This window comes from Xiphias gladius, chromosome 4 (assembly GCF_016859285.1).
Source record: "Xiphias gladius isolate SHS-SW01 ecotype Sanya breed wild chromosome 4, ASM1685928v1, whole genome shotgun sequence".
Lineage (NCBI taxonomy): Eukaryota > Metazoa > Chordata > Actinopteri > Istiophoriformes > Xiphiidae > Xiphias > Xiphias gladius.
Window position 1 is genome coordinate 17,517 of NC_053403.1, and position 16,949 is coordinate 34,465.

The window sequence follows — 16,949 nt, forward strand, 5'->3', positions numbered from 1 at the left end:
CGCCAAAACAACATCCTTTAATAATAATTAAAAAAAACGGTGAAAATATCAGTGGCCACTTAAATAAAGGTTTCTTTTATTGAACCAAAAATAAACTCATTTAATCACAAAACAACTTCAATCAGAAACATTTCTTATGTAGTTGAATTTTAAACTTATAAATACACTAAAAAGAGGAGAATTAATAATAATGAAAAATTTGTGCATAAAGCTGTTGTCCCGGCCTCTGTGAGCTGACCTCAGATTCTCTGGTATCACAAAGCTAGTTCACTTTCAAGGGGCAGATCTCCAGGGTTACTGGGGCAGATCTCCATGGTAACCAATGCTGCAGGGCTAACCTGTTAACTTCAGAGGATCACCTGCCCGACCAGCCAGATGACTGATCAGATGATGTAATCATTCCTACAGGATTCCGACAGTAAAGTAAGAAAGAGCAGTATTTGTACAGGTCAGTAGAATATTTTTTCTGTTCCAGACTTTCATTTTACACTCTGGTTTTAAAACATAGCTTCTAACAATCAGATGAGAGTTCATGACACTAAATACAATACGTAATAATGATTAAAGCTGCTTTTTAATTGAGAAAAGACTCTTCGATTCCCGACAGGATTCCTGACAGTGTCGATGCTTTTACTCTTATTCCATTGGGGTATATGTTAACATATGTAAAGCTGTGTTTACATAGAGGCCCTAGGTCAAAGGTCCTCAGAAGGTGCCTCACAGTTTGGAAAAGGAAGTTAAGTCTTTGTGACTGAAACCATATGTTAGTGACAGTTTTGATGTTAGAATCATTGAAGCACGTAACCCCAAGAGGTTGAGACTTAGCTGAGCTCACTTAATGGTCCAGGCCCCAGGTAAGAAAACATGAGCTGTGACTGGTCAGTTTGAGCTTCCTCTTACCTGCAGCCTCTTGATTTGGTAAGAATTTTAAATTATTTTCTCTCTTGTAACCAGAAAGCAAAACAATAACAACTGGAAATCTGACAAACAGGATAAGATCTGGTCTGATGTGGACTGGAACTGGTCTGATGTGGACTGGTGGATCTTGTGTGATGTGGACTGGTCATTGTGTGTTATGCTGTTGTATGTAGGAAACCTTTTCCCTTGTAATACTGTTACCATGGAGACGTGTTGTTTCTCAAGCAAAGGTGACTTTCAGGTGTCGGCTTATCAGATAAAAGCAGCTTTGAAGCAGATTATCAGAAACGTTCTGGAATACATCTGGTCAAACCAGCCGAGTCACAACCTCCAATATTAATAACATTAATAACATGAATGATTGTATTAATAATAATAATAACTCCACAGTCTGAGTATGTTTATTTTAAACGAAGAAGAAAAAAATGCTTTACTTTCTGTCTAATGATTTTTAAATTTATCAACATTTTAAAAACACTTTATACATGAAGGACCAATCTACTTCTGGCTCCACCCACTCTTTCTGTCCACCCAATTACATCAAAAAAAAGAGAAAAAAACATCCATATATAAATACAGTCAGCTCAGCTGCACAAACATAAACCAACAGCAGTGAAGTGACTCTGTTTCAGTCTAACTGGTTTAACTGAAGTCTGGATGGTCTGTTTTTATGAGGACTTTGCTCTCTAGGATTTTACTGGTTCCGTTGCTTTTGGTCCTGTTGGTGATGGTCCTGCTAGCCCCTGGTCCAAGTTTTGGGGATCAGTGATATGGAGCGTCGTCAGAGTCTGGAGGAGCAGCTCAGGTGTCCCGTCTGTCTGGACGTCTTCACTGAACCACTAATGTTACAGTGTGGACACTCCTACTGCAGGTAAGATGGATGGGTCAGGATGGGACTCACCTATCCTCTCCCCACCTGTCCTGATCTCACCTACCCTGTCCTGACCCAACTTGTCCTCTCCTGACCCCACCTGTCCTATCCTGTCCTAACCTCATCTACGCTGTCCTGACCCAACTTGTCCTGTCCTGACCCCACCTGTCCTGTCCTCACCTGTTCAGGTGTTGTGTGCGCTCCATGACAATGGACCTGCTTGGCCAGCTGCAGTGTCCTGTGTGTCGCTGTGCGGTGGACGGAGACAGTCCTCCTCCCAACGTTAGTTTGGCTCGAATCATTGAGGCTCTGCAGGTAAGAACACCTGTGGTCAGTTTACCTGTAAAACACAATAAAAGTCCTCAACTCAAATATGAAGCAGTTTTTATAAAGCATCTGACCAAACAAATGATTATTTACAGTATTTATATTCAGCATCATTTATATTTAATATAAATAAAATATTTACATTATTATTTTCAGTGTGTTAATAAAATAGTAACTATTTAAAATAGTTATTAAAACTAATAAAAAAGAGTTAAAGCAATAAAAGATATTTTTATTAACATACTTGTTCCTCCTGACAGGAAGTGAGTGTTTCAGGTGGAGCTCAGCTGCAGTCGTGTCCTCAGCACCACAACCCACTCAGCCTTTACTGCGAGGACGAACAAACGGTGATTTGTGGCCTCTGTGGAAGCATTGGTGTTCATCGCGGACACAAAATCACACCTGTGAGCGCCGTCTACAGCCGCATGAAGGTATGAAAAAATAAAATCACGTGTGAGCTCTATCTACAGCTTCATGAAAGTATGAAAAAATTAAATCACACCTGTGAGCTCCATCTACAGATACATTTAGGTATAAAATCAACAAAATCATACCTGTGAGCTCTGTCTACAGCTGCCCGAATTTCTGTATGTACATTTATAAAGATTTGTATGTTCATGAAGTTCAGTCTCTGAGGTTGCAAAGTGTATAAATGAAAAATGAACTAATATTCTGTCCATTTATGGATAAGATTTTTCTTATTATTACTGATTTTGTGGAAACTTTGGATCTCAAACCTGAGAACATAAGTGTTCATTGACAGTTAAAGTTAAACCCAGAACAGTGTGTTGCTGTTGATACGGGGCTGATAAGCAGCCATTAGTTCACATCATATTATCAAACAGTTAGATTAAGTTTAAAGTGCTACACAAATCAAATATGACCTTTGTGCTTTCAGTTTAACAACAATAAGGTCACATATTGTAAATGTTTATGAAAATCACCTTAACGCTACACAAATTAACTGAATGTGGTGTGACCTTCACCAGCATCTGACCTCTGGCAGAAAGTTGTTACTTCCTGTCTGACTTTGTGCGGTCGCCATTTTGGGTCATATCTACAAACAGTGAACTTAAGAAAATGGCTGCTATGATTCAGCTGGATGTTCAGACGTCTTTATAACTATGGTCGTCAGCTCTCTGGTAGGGAGTTAGTGCAACGGGGGAAGCAGTACCAAACAGATATAGTTGGGCTCAATTCTACCCACAGCACCTGGGCAATAGCGAGTTGCCCAGGTGAGAGGTGCTGGTTGGGGTTAGACAATGTCTTCAGCTCCCACAATCAGAGGAATTTTAATGGATTTGGGTACTGAGTGGGCCATGTTTAAAGTCTCTGCTGTGGTTCCAGTGGCTCACAGTTGAGGACAGAAGGATTTTCAGTTGGCTTCAAGGAAGCTTTGACAAACTGTCACAAAACAGTGGGGTGGAGGTTTACAAATAAGGCAGACTACAGAATTATCTTTCAAGGTCTCACATTGCTCAGCCTCCCTAGGAAAACGTCTATCAGTCTGCTGAAAGGAGACCCTGGCTTAGTGTGGAACCTAAGTTAGGGTCAGATGATGGTGAGATCAACAGGTGGATTAGTTCTGAGTCAGCAGTAGTGTGGACTCAGAACCAATCCACCGATACCACAGTATCAGACTGTGGTGGCTCAGAGGGAGCTTATCCTGAATGTGAAGCTCTGGATTCACCAGTTGATCTCTGGCCCTGCTCATACCTGGCATTAACATGCGTCTTGGTTGATCTGATCGCAGCTGGACAGCTCTTAGTACGTAAGTTCACACCTGGCATTAGAAGGCATCCCCACATGCGTCTCAAGTGACCACTTTTGATCGGATCTCACCTCCCCTCTCTATATGCAAATAAACATGTGCATCAGTTCTGTTTGCAAAGACCAAATGTGTTGTTGTTGTTAACTGGTGGGAGGCAGCAGTGCACTGCCTGCGCCTAGTCTACCAGAAAGAAGAAGAGGAAGAAGAAATCAGAACAATGCCGAATGGGTCTATTCCTTGGCGTGCGCCAAACAAACGAAATTGCTCAAGTTGTTTGACGCACTTGTAAGTAGGCTCTGTAGGCTTTTCAGAATGTTCAAATGTCTTGGAGAAAACTAGCTTACGCTATTTGTACAACTTGTGTTTGTTTGCAAATGAGTACATACATCAGCTTACACAGAGGACATCAGTTGAGTGGGCAGTCCTTCAATGTGGCCCAGGACACATTAATGCACACATCTTATCAGGATCCTCTTGGACTCCCTCTGGAGGTTTTCAAGACACATAGGGGACCCCGGGATGAATTATATATCTCATCTGGTGAGGGAGCACCTCAAAATCCTCCAGGAGGAGCTAGAAGATGTTGCTGGGCCACTGTGAACCAGCCCCAGATAAGTGGCAAAAAATGGATGGATGGAGTAAAAAGTTACATTTTTGAGAGTAAAGTGGACTTCTGAAAGGGTAATGAGTGATTCCACAAGAATAATGAATGTCTTTTACCTGTCTGTCTGTCTGTCTGTCTGTCTCTCAGGAGGACATTTCCTGTCTGATGACGGAGTTCCAGCATCAAAAGCGTAAACTGGAGGATCAGATCTGTAAAATGGCGTACAACAAATCCAGGATCACTGTGGGTAACGTCTGTGTTTACACTTTATTGTTATTGTTTGTGTTAGTCTTTAATGATGTGTTGTTTAAATATGTTTAATGGGCAAATACAGCTTGACCCTCTGTTACCACAGCTGGGGGAACCATTAACAAAATCTCCTATACTAGAAAAGATGTGATTCAAAAGATTCGTTGTCCAACCATTGGAAATCACAGGTGTTAAAACCTGATGTGAACAGGTTCAGAGAACGTCTCTTGAAGGGATAGGGTTAGCCCTAACCCATGAAAAGTGACAGAAAAAGTTTATGTGGAGAATAAAAAAACAGATGTTCAACATGGAAAAATCAAAGGTACCCCAACATGAACTTTAACAGTCAATACAGATCAATTCAATTATATTTAAAAATCATAACATACATTATCTAAAGGCACTTTACAGAGTCAGGTCAGGACTTAACAATATAGACAGAAACCCAACAGTTCCACCCTGAATTCAAGCACTGTCAGCATGGTCGTTATAATGATAATAACGATGGTGATACTTATAGGTGTAATAATGTTATTAATAAAAACAGCAGCAATGACAGAAGCACTAATGACTACTACTACTAAAGTACTCAGTGCATCATGGGCGTTACCCCAAGGAGCCATGGCCTATAACAGCACAACTACGGGATGGTTCAGGGCTCACCTGAGACAGCCCTAACTATTAGCTTTTATCAAAAAGGAAGGTTTTAAGCCTACTTTTGAATGTGGAGAGAGTGTCTGCCTCCTGAACGCAAACTGGGAGCTGGTTCCTCAGTAGAGGAGCCTGATAGCTGAAGGCTCTGCCTCTCATTCTACTCTTAGAGACTCTAGGAACCACAAGTAAGCCTGTGTTCTGGGAGCACAGTGTTCTAGTTGGGTAATAGGGTACTATGAGCTCTTTAAGATAAAATGGAGCTTGGTCATTAAGGCCTTTGTATGTAAGGAGAAGGATTTTGAATTCTGCTCTGGATTTTACAGGAAGCCAATGCAGAGAAGCTAACGTGGGAGAAATATGATCTCTTTTCCAAGTTCCTGTCAGTACTCATGCTGCAGCATTTTAAATTAACTGGAGGCTTTCACAGAGTTATTAGGACATCCTTATAATAAGGAATTACAGTAGTCTAGTCTCGAAGTAACAAATGCATGGACTAGGTTTTCAGTATTATTTTGAGACAAGACGTTTCTAATTTTCACAATATTGCGAAGGTTGAGGAAGGCTGTCCTAGAGACTTGTTTTATGTCTGAGGCAAGGGACATGTTAAGGTACAATGACCCAAGGTTCCTTACAGTAGAACTGGGAGCCATCCAAAGTAACAATATGATAAGATATTGTGTTTCTGTACAATAGTACAATAACTTCAGTTTTGTCTGAATTTAGAAGTAAAAAATTAAAGATCATCCAGGCTTTCATGTCTTTAAGACATGCCTGAAGTTTGAATACCCCATTAGTTTCATCTGGCTTCTCAGATAAATACAGCTGGGTGTCATCTGCATATCAATGAAAATTTATGTGGTGCTTCCTGAAAATATTATCTAAAGGTAGCAGTGTTTAAAGAGTTGCCTACATAAACACTGTCACCTGATGGCCAAAGTTATTAACTACACGTCAAACTGTAAGAGCCAACATTAGACTTACATTTAAAGAAAAAATGGACCACATGGTCAAAATTTAACATAATTCTGAACTCTTTTAAGACCTAGTGGGAGCATTACATCACAATGAATAATAAAGATTCACAGTTAACCACACTGTAAGATTCATATGATTCTTTCATGTTTCTGAATGAGTAATTGCGGTGTGCTCGGGTGTATCCTGATCAACCAATCACACTGTCTGCTGGACATCATGAGGACCTCAGAAAGGAGTTTGTTTGTTCACCAGAGTTTCTCTGAGGATATTACTGATCTCAGTTCATTCTGCATTTAAATACAGGGTCTGTTTCTCTTTGAGCTCTCAGTCAATAGGAGGTGACGATCTTCGCTGCTGCTCTCTGTCCAATCAGAATGAGTCTGACGTGCTGAAGTGGGTGGTGAGGAAGGAGTTTGGTGAACTCCGACGTTGTCTGGAGGTGGAGGAGGCGGGGTTCATGCAGCAAGTGGAGACAGCCACCTCTGTCCTCATCTCATCCCTCCAGAGCCAGACAGACCAATTAAACCAGAACCTGAATCGGATGCAGGAGGCCCAAAACACCCTGCAGGACCTGAGCAATGAGGGACACCTGGACTTCATCATGGTACTGCTAGTCTTTGAGTTACTTATCAATGAAATGAGTAGTTTTTGTAAATTGAGTATTTATTCCAGACTCAACTCAACCACAAGATGTTTGAATACAATCAACATCCTTGGTGAGGCTTTATAATTGTCAATGTCTATCTTTTTCTGTTTGTTTACAGAAGTACGGATCAATCGCTCCAAGGTAACAAACATCTCAACATGTCAAGTCAAGACGATTTTATTTATGTAGTGTATAGTTATATAGAGAGAGAGATTATTGACATTAAAAACGAACACTTCAGACACATCAAACTAAAATTCAAAACAAGTGTAATTGCTATCTGGCCCTTAACCATGAATTTAACATTGGCGGATGATCTCTTTACTGTAAGAAGCTGAAATAGATCCTGACCAAATACGGACTCAGTGAACACAGTCTAACTATAGAGAAAGGATGACACAAAAAGTCGTGGATAGCAACGGAGGAAAGAGTCTGTGGTCAGCGCGTGACAGGTGAGGTGAGGTGGAGACAGAGATGCACTTCCTCTTTAAATATGAGACTGCATAGTAATACAGTCTCACATTTTAGTAAATACTGTAGAATAATATCAGAGTGGATTGCTTCAAGAAATTTGATTTGTTAATCTCAAACTTTACAGAGCTGATGACAGTGAAAAGCAACAGATTCTATTAGGAGAGGGACATGCAGCAGACTTAGCTGCACAGTATGTGACTGCATGTCACAAACTGAGGGAACCCTAATTATAACAACATCACTGAATCTTACAAATAATCTTTACATAACCTATTATACATATGGAACACACACACACACACACACACACACAAACACACACACTCAAACACGTTTTTACTATCATTTTCTTTTTTTTTTTTGTTTATTTTATTTTACTTAATGAATTACATTATTTTTTTCTCATCTCATTATTAAATCGTGTTATGCTTGACACTTTGGCAGTATTGTTATAATAATAAATATTTTCATGATAATAAATAAAGTTGGTATAATAATAAGAAGAATAAGAACAACAAGAAGAAGACTAATAATAACAATAATAATAGCAGTGGTTGTTGAGCAGGATCATGGGGGCAATAGGTGGTTTGCAGTCACAGATCCAGACTCTACAGCTCCAGAGGCAAAAATACCTGCAGAAAACCACAAGAGGAGAAGGGAGAGAGACTAGTAAGCACAAAACCACCGGAGAGAGAAGATGTCAAGTTAGTAACAAGCATTAATGGGATATGAATGCCCATAGATGGAGAAGGAGAGGAGGATAGAGGAGCTCAGTGCATCATGGGAAATCCCCGGCAGTCTAGGCTTATAGCAGCATAACTAGAAGGTGGTTCAAGGCAAGCCTGAGACAGCCCTAGCTTAATAAGCTTTATCAAGGAGGAAGGTTTTAAGCATACTCTTAAACGTGGAGAGGGTGTCTGCCTCTCTGACGCAAACTCGAAGATATGTTCCAGAGGAGAGGAGCCTGATAACTGAAAGCTTTTAGAGTGGTCTAGAGTCACTTTTAGAGACTCTAGGAACCACAAGTGAGCCTGCATTCTGGGAGCGCAGTGTTCTAGTGGGGTAATAGGGTACTATGAGCTCTTTAAGATAAGATGGTGTCTGACGATTAAGGGCTTTGTAGGTGAGGAGGAGGATTTTTAAATTATACTCTTGATATTACAGCGGGCCAGTGCAGAGAAGTTAATTTCAGAGAAATGTGATCTCTACATGTTGTCAATTAACTAATTTACCAATAAAACACTGAGTGATAAATATTTAATATCTTCAGGTTCAGAGAGAGTAAGGAGCTCCAGCAAAGAGAGGAGAGACTCTTCAGCTCTGTCAACTTCCGACCAGGTTTCAACCACAACGACATCAAACTCACCGTGTGGAAGAGACTACATCGAAAAGTCCTGCCAGGTACACCTGTCCCAGTCCCAGCTCCTGTACCTGTACCTGTCCTGGTCCTTGTACCTGTCCCCATCTCTGTAACTGTACCCGTCTCTGTACCTGTCCTTCTGTCTGCCTGACTTTGAAGTCAGAATCAGTTCATTCGGTTCAACATTTATATTTACTGTCTCACAATCAGCTAGTCTATAGATTCTCAAAGACCACTTTTCATCTCAAATTGTTCTTCTGTTCAATATTTAAATGTCTTCACAGAAAACAGGTGGTTAAATATCCTCATTGTAAAACAGCTGGTTAAATGTCTCTGTGATAGAACAGCTGGTTAAGTGTCTTTATCAGAAAACAGCCGATTAATTGTCTCTGTTATAAAACAGCTGGTTAAATGTCTCTGTTGTGAAACAGCTGGTTGAATGTCTTCAACAGGGAACAGTTGGTTAAAATGTCTTTGATATATATTAGCTGGTTAAATTGTCTTTATCAGAAAACAGCCAGTTAAATTTCTCTTATTAAACAGCTGATTTGATGTCTTCACCAGAAATTAGGCGGTTAAACAGCTTGTTGACTTAAACTCGCTAACTAAGCAGATGAAGAATGTGAATGGAGTCTGGTGGTAATGTCTCTATCTATCTGTAATAAATATTCATCTTCCATCAGCACCAGAGCTTTTGAAGCTGGATCCTCAAACTGCTCACCCGATGCTGGAGCTCCATCATGGGGACACGGTGGTGGTCTGCGGGGCTCTGCTGCGGAGACTTCCTGATAATCCAGAGAGGTTCACTTACAGTTACTGTGTCCTGGCCAACCGAGGCTTCTCCTCTGGGAAACACTACTGGGAGGTAAAATCTGCTGATAGTGAGGATCCCACTCAAGAGAGACGTTTTTGGCCCTCCAGCCTTCATCAGTGACATAATCATGCAGTATAGCTGCCTTTCAGATAGTAAACCCATCAACAACCACATCATTAGCATTGTACCTGACAAGGTACAATACAATACATGACAGTCAGTGAGCATCCAATACAGGAACAAGAGAGAAGGTAGAAACTAGTTCACCACAGGAAAATATGGGGTTGCTTCAATGGAACCCTCCACCGCCCTTTGACACATCAGGACTTAAATTAGTCATACAGGTGGTGACATTGAAAAATATCTATTGAAAAGAGAATGCTTCTGGATATATACCATGAACACTTTACAACCTAGTGTCCTGAATGAAGAATACAATCCTGTGGTCACTCTATAAAAAATGTTGTTGCTTTTGAATTTGGTGTCCACTGTTTAATGAACTGCTACAGGCCTGATGTCTACGGTCTATATGTAGATACAAAAAAGTCCTTCCCTCTTTTAAACTGTAAACACATAGAGATACTTAGCTGTTAAACTGAGATATCTACTAACTATTTGGAAAATCTGTTGACATTTGATGTGTGAAAAGGTGGATGGTGGGTCCATTGAAAGTAAACCCCATATTTTCCTGTGGTGAACTAGTTTCTACCTTCTTGCTTGTTCCAATCCTGCATGCTCATTGAAAGTCATGTATTTGATCACCTTGCCAAGTGTGTTTGCTATTTAACAGGCATCTGTACTGCAACTTTTGTAAATGAAGTGATTATTTGTCATTGACTGGAATCCTCCTTTGTCATCATTAGTTAATATAATAAGGTGCACCTGCCCTCCCGAGCATGGTGGAAACTCTACATGTGAGTTTAACTTAGGTAAACTGCTGTTCATGTAGGTGAAAATGGTTCACAGGTGAAGGCGAGTGAAACAACAAACTGCAGCAAACAGACATGCACATTTTTTTAGATTCCTACAGCAGTTCTGTTCTTAACCTATTCTGCTTCTTATCTTTACCATCCAGGTGGAGGTGGATAACAAACCTAAATGGCGTCTTGGTTTGATCAAAGGAACGACCAATCGTAAGTCCAAGCTGGTGAAGAACCCAGAGAGTGGAGTGTGGCTGATTGGACTGAAGGACGGAGTTTATGAAGCCTTCTCTTCACCCAGGGTGGTCCTTCCAGTGTCGACACCCCCCCGCCGGGTGGGACTGTTCCTGGACTACGAGGGTGGAGGTCTGACCTTCTATAACAGCGACAGCCCTGACGAGCTGGGCTTCATCTACAGCTTCAGGCTCGAGTTCCAGGGGAAAGTCTACCCCCTACTGGACATCTGCTGGCACAACCGAGGATACAACAAACAGCCCCTGGTGCTCCCCCAGCCTCACAGGGAGCATCCCCTCCCCCTCCCCAAGCCCCAGAAAGAGGACAAGTGACGGAGTCCTTCTTTATTAAACTGGTATATTTTCAGTGTCAGCTGAGATCATCATCAGTGTCTTTAGTACCGTGTGAATCTGAAATGTTTCCAATATGTAAATAAAAAAATCCATCACTAATCAGCGACTGTTTTTATTCAGGCATCATCTCAGAATATTTGTCCGGTGTGAGTTAGCTTCAGTTGTCTGTTATTTTACCAGAGTAGAGTGAAAGTAAAGTTAGACCACAGACTGATGTCGGTGGTTTATTTAGTGACCAGTAATTCTATTTAAAGAAACTGTTAAAGAAATTCTATGCATGTATAGAAACATGTTCAAATATGACATATATAAAATATGTGTATGTACCATAACACACTGGATACACATATGACACATGTATGAAAAATGTATAATACATTCATGTACAGAAACATAGACATGTACCACACATGTATGACACACATTACACGTCTGACATATTCATAACACATGTAAGAACAGAAATATACATGGTTGACATGTATGTACTCAACAGTTTCGTACACTCATTTCATGTTTGATGTTTTTTATGAGCATTACAATTCTCTATATATTTAAACATACGGAGTCAATACTATTAGAGTAAATGTTTTAATTTTATTTTTTTAATAATAATAAGGTCCAACAGATGGAAAATATAGTTTTAATACATTTATTAATATGCTCTGTCTATATTCAATAAATTCTAAATACATCTAATAATTTGACTTTGGTAACTTTAAACACATTTGTTGATAGTACTTCTGAATTTTTTTAATAAAATTCTGAATACATGAATTTTTACAGTGTATTTAGTATATTTACAGAGTAGTATCAGTACTTTTCTTTCAGAAAATAAAGGCAATACTTCTTCCATTACAGATTATCACTTACTTTGTTTTCATCAAATCAGATTACAAATTTTACTGAATAATAGTTTACTGAATAATAAAAAATATATTAAAAACTAAACTCAATTTCGGTTTAAATATTTTTTTTACATTGAAGTTAGTTGTTCACTTTTTGTCCAAACACAAGACTTGTCCATTTAAACATATCTGAGTTTTTACTTCACTTACACAGACATAAATATACATATATGACACGTGTATGTACAGAAACATATACATGTATGACATGCATATGACACATGTATGAGGCATGTATGTACAGAAATGAAATATACATGAATGAAATATATATGACACGTATGTATAGACACATATACATTTATGACATGTTTTTTCAGTTATGAAACGTACGTACAGAAATGTATTCATATAGCAAATATGTAATACATACAAACATGTATGACGTATGAATGTATAGCAAAATGTATGACACATGTATGCCACATTTGTACAGAAATATATACATGTATGACATATGTATGACACATGTATGACATATGAATATGTAGCAACATAAACATGTGTGACACATGTATGTACAGAAACACTTATGCAGTTTATTAATATTTTTCAATATGAGGTCAGAATCTTTATCCTTCAATTTAAAAAAAATCATTTGAACCAAACAAACAGCAGCTTGATCAACTGATCAAACAATATTTGTTTCTGTTGTTGTTATTGTTGGGGTTAGAGTTGTTGATGTTGTTTTTGTTGTTGTTGTTGTTTTTATTGTTGTTGCTGTAGTTTTTGTGGTTCCTGTTGTTATTGTTATCCTCCTGTGTTTGTCCTGTTCTCTTCTGTCCTCAGAGGTTTCCTAACAGTAGAAAACAGTCAAAGAAAAAACCACACTGTGGAAATATGTTTACTGTGTTTGTTCATTTGTTGCTCAGTGAATAAATTCAAATTCCCTCACAGTTTTGTTAGTTAAAATAATTTCAGTAAACAGACTTCAGTCAGCAGTTTTTTCTGGTCTAAATCAGTCATGAAATTGTAACTTCACTGCTTTAATTATCTCATTAACATAGACCGAATCCTGCACTATGACTGTCTGAGCAACTGGAAAGTTTCTTACCTACGGCTCCTGTTCAGAGGTGATGTTTGTTAAAACGTTAAAATATAAAGGGAGAAATTAGTTTCCACTTAAAACCCCACTGATATAAAACCTTATCTTCTGAGGTGAATACACATCATTCAGTTTGCTGGGCTATTAAAACATGACTCTGTGGACTACAAATATGGCTGCCATATTATTCTTTGTCCTGCTTGTTCTCCATGTCAGTGCATATGTAGAGAGGTTAACATATGTCTGTAACACTTGACATCCTGCTGAAAGTCCTGCTGGGAATGTTGGACCTTTAAATCTTCACATCACAATCAGATTTACAGACCAATGGTGTTCATTTTACATAGTTATAATATACAACATTAAAATAATCATAAACCAAAGTGTTAAATGAAAATATTTTTCAGTCTGGTTTCTAGTTTACAGAAATATGGAAAACTGAAAAATATAAAAATATAACTAATGTCTGAATGGTGTGAAAAACACATGTATATATAAAAATATAAATGTAAACAACATCTGAGAACAGATCAAATCTGATGAAATGTGATTTTCACACATTTGTCACAAATGACTCACCTCTTCAGTGCCCTATAAGACATTGTGATGATGATCAATAAGATGATAAATAATACAGAGATGATGATGAATATCAGGATGGACAGATGTTCAGACCTCTCAGCTGGAACAGCAGAGGGCCACCCTGAAACACAACAATACCACAGAATTAATTGAATCAGACACAAAATTCACTGACAGGGTCTCTCACAGGGTCTGACAGGGTCTCTCATCAGTAATTCAGCTGCTTCTCTTCAAAATAAAAGATGTACTTTCTTTCTTTGCACGACCTTTATTCAGAAAACAGCTGTTGGTTCAGTCTTGACTGGTTTCCGTTTTAAAGCTGATTTTATTTTCAGTTGAAACTTAATCTATTATAGAAAGAAATTAGTGGATAAATAGATGTGGTTTCTATTTTTGTTTCTGTAGTTTTATTCCACTACTGGTACAGGTTAGCCCTCAGTAACAACACGATTATGTTAATGTGTGTATAATGTTAGATAAGAACGTGGGAATTCCGTTGTTGTCTTTGTATTTTAAAAGCTGTTTCTGATTCTGGTTTCTGTTTTATAAATAATATGTGGGATGTTTTTCTAATGAATAAATATGTGTGTGTGTGTGTAAGCTGTGTATTCATAGAAAGATAAATGACAAAGTTATTTTTTGTGGGAGGATCAGAGACAAACATCAGTCCTGTCTGATTCTTAGATCATCAGATTTGTTTATTCCAACAGGTTTTTTTGAATTTTTTTAAAAACATTAAACACAGACAGACACACTGAAAACGGTCTGTTTCAGTGATGGACAGACAGTCTGTCTTCGTGTCTCTCAGTCAGGCTGCAGACAGAGAGAGAGCCAGCATGCATTCTGTGGCTCATTGATTCTAAAAACATTTTGTTTTCTGCTGATTTGTTTTTCCTGCTCAGGAAACTTTATCGTTGATTTATGTTTATTACACCTGCAGTTACATGGGTTTATTATTATCATGAAAAATCCCGGTCTGACAGTGAGGCAGTCACTGAGTTTTGGCTTTCACATGACTATGAGATCAGCAACACAGATTATAATCTGACAGATTACAATCTGACAAATGGTCGTCACAGATTGACAGAGATTATTAGTTTTTACTGCAGTTGACGCCGACCTTGCAGCTTTAAAATATGAAACACTCTACAGAGTTAAGCATCGGTCATGTGATGAGTTTAATATGACAGGGCGTCAGATTATTAACCACAGGCTGGATTAAAGAAACAAATTGATAGTGAACAGAGAGGTTTAGTCTCTAGAAGAGAAACTGGATCAGACCAGAGCCAAACAGCTGAGGGGAGTCTCCCCCCCTGAAAGCAGTTTAGACGTTTTCACGTCTGATCTTCTTAATGAAGCTAATTAAACTGTCAGATTATCCAAAAAAAAGTCTCCACCAACTGTCAGTCAAAGTCTGATCCCGCCCACACAGGTGATATAACATACATTTGAGGTCAAAGCTCAAACAGCTGAGTCAGGTCAATCTGGAATCAAATGATTTGTTTTTTTATTGTATTTCACTTCAGTTTGTTTCCTCAGAAAACTTGTTTTTATTACTAACTTGTCTTTATTTTACATGAATACCGGGGGATTAAACATCAACAGGACAGTTTCCTGATCAAACAATCAGTAACGTAATCAATAACATGATTGATGATGTAATCAATAACATGATCAGTAATTTGATCAATAATGTGATCAGTTACGTGATCCATAATGTGATTGATAACCAGACAGAAACGAAGATGTAAATATGAAAATCTACAATCATGCTTGTTGTGTAAAGTCAATTTATCATTGTGATTGTTATTATTAATATCTTCTGAAGAAGGTCATGTGATATGACTGAAAGCTCAAGAACAGTTACTGAGTGGATCTGTGTTGAGACTTGAACAGCTGATCACTTTGCACTGATCACTTGATATTGATTACTGAACACTTGGTGACAGTAAGGCACACCTGTGTGAGTTTACCTGTGTTACCTGTGAACGTCAGCTCTCTGGGGGAGGGGGGAGGAGGAGGAGGAGGAGGAGGGGGGGGTGGAGGTAACAGGATGTAAGGACAACACCTGCAGCTCATCTCCATGGCAACATCTGGCCACACTCCCCATCTGACCTGCAAACATAATAGGAAACAGAAACCAGGTGATCCCTCTGTCGTGAAGATTAAATTTAAGATAATTATCATTTACCTTTTTTTTAAACTTTAGACCTTAGCTCCAATAATATTTGTCCTCGTGAGCCATGGGTTCTGAGCCACGGGCTTTATCTCACAAACAGTCTGCCCTACTTTACCGGTGTAGGAAGTACCTGTAGACTATACCGAGGGCTTTTAGTCTATATTTCTAAACATAAAATACTAAATCAGACTGTTTTTAACATTTATACACATATACACATTTATAACACTTATATGATTTGAACCAGAGTTTGTCTATTAATAACATATCTGTTTGCACAGTGTCTCTATTTTCGATGCAGTTAAAGTGCTTTTGATTTAGAAAAGTTTGTGTTATGTTTTTGTTATCATGTGAACTCAGCGCTGATGTGTACACATCATATTTATTTAAAGGCTTTATCAGCTGTAAGTAATGGATTTATTAATGGTTAGGGTTACACCATGCTTTACAAATCAGTTATAAGACATTAATAAGAACAGCTTCTGGGTTGCCAGGTTGTGGAAAATCCTTCTCCAGTATGATACACACACACGCGCGCGCACAATAATAATAACTTTATAAATGAGAATGAATTTTTTAATTAATTCATTAATAAATAAATAAATGGTTCTACTAATAAGTCTGCAGCTGTGAAAATTAACAATCAGTTTCTAGATGGATTTTGATCCAGATGTCCTGCAGCTCTTTTCCAGAAGATAAGTGGTCAAGCAGTCCATTGGAGAGGTCTCACTGATTAATTTAAGAGATTTAAAGACATAGTGTCTGCTGGAGGAGTATTTTCTACAACCTGGCAAACCAGAAGTTGTTCTTATTAATGTCTTATTAGTGATGTAATATTACTGATCTATGAAGCATCAGTACATAATTTATTAACTATTAATAGTCATTAATTACAGCTGATAAAGCCTTTAATTAAATGAAAGTTGTACTGCTATTTGTTTATGTTCTATCTAAACAAATGAACCTGTTTATGTTGAATCTATGTCTTTAAAAACAGAATAAAAACAGTTTGAGCCAGAACCAGAATCAGACTAAACTTTTCTAAACAACTCTGAGGTTTGAACC

General features: G+C 38.4%; 1 protein-coding gene and 1 long non-coding RNA gene across 3 annotated transcripts; one reads left to right on the plus strand and one right to left on the minus strand.

The window, feature by feature from the left end:
• Positions 1 to 104: 104 nt before the first annotated feature.
• LOC120788829 lies at positions 105 to 2,460 on the minus strand. The gene is made up of 3 exons (XR_005707309.1): positions 2,361 to 2,460; positions 1,970 to 2,129; positions 105 to 402 (listed from the first exon to the last, which is right to left on the minus strand). It is a non-coding gene; the product is annotated as an uncharacterized LOC120788829 (long non-coding RNA).
• On the plus strand, positions 1,539 to 11,735 carry LOC120788824 (E3 ubiquitin-protein ligase TRIM50-like). 2 transcript variants are annotated; one of them, XM_040124985.1, is made up of 9 exons: positions 1,539 to 1,789; positions 1,978 to 2,104; positions 2,377 to 2,547; positions 4,639 to 4,734; positions 6,698 to 6,973; positions 7,134 to 7,156; positions 8,760 to 8,890; positions 9,533 to 9,714; positions 10,739 to 11,735. In XM_040124985.1, the coding sequence occupies exons 1-9, from the start codon at positions 1,689 to 1,691 to the stop codon at positions 11,147 to 11,149; spliced, it is 1,518 nt and encodes a 505-aa protein (XP_039980919.1). In that variant the 5' UTR covers positions 1,539 to 1,688; the 3' UTR covers positions 11,150 to 11,735. The 2 variants fall into 2 exon arrangements, with proteins under 2 accessions (XP_039980919.1, XP_039980920.1); XM_040124986.1 differs by having other exon boundaries at positions 6,743 to 6,973.
• Positions 11,736 to 16,949: the final 5,214 nt, after the last annotated feature.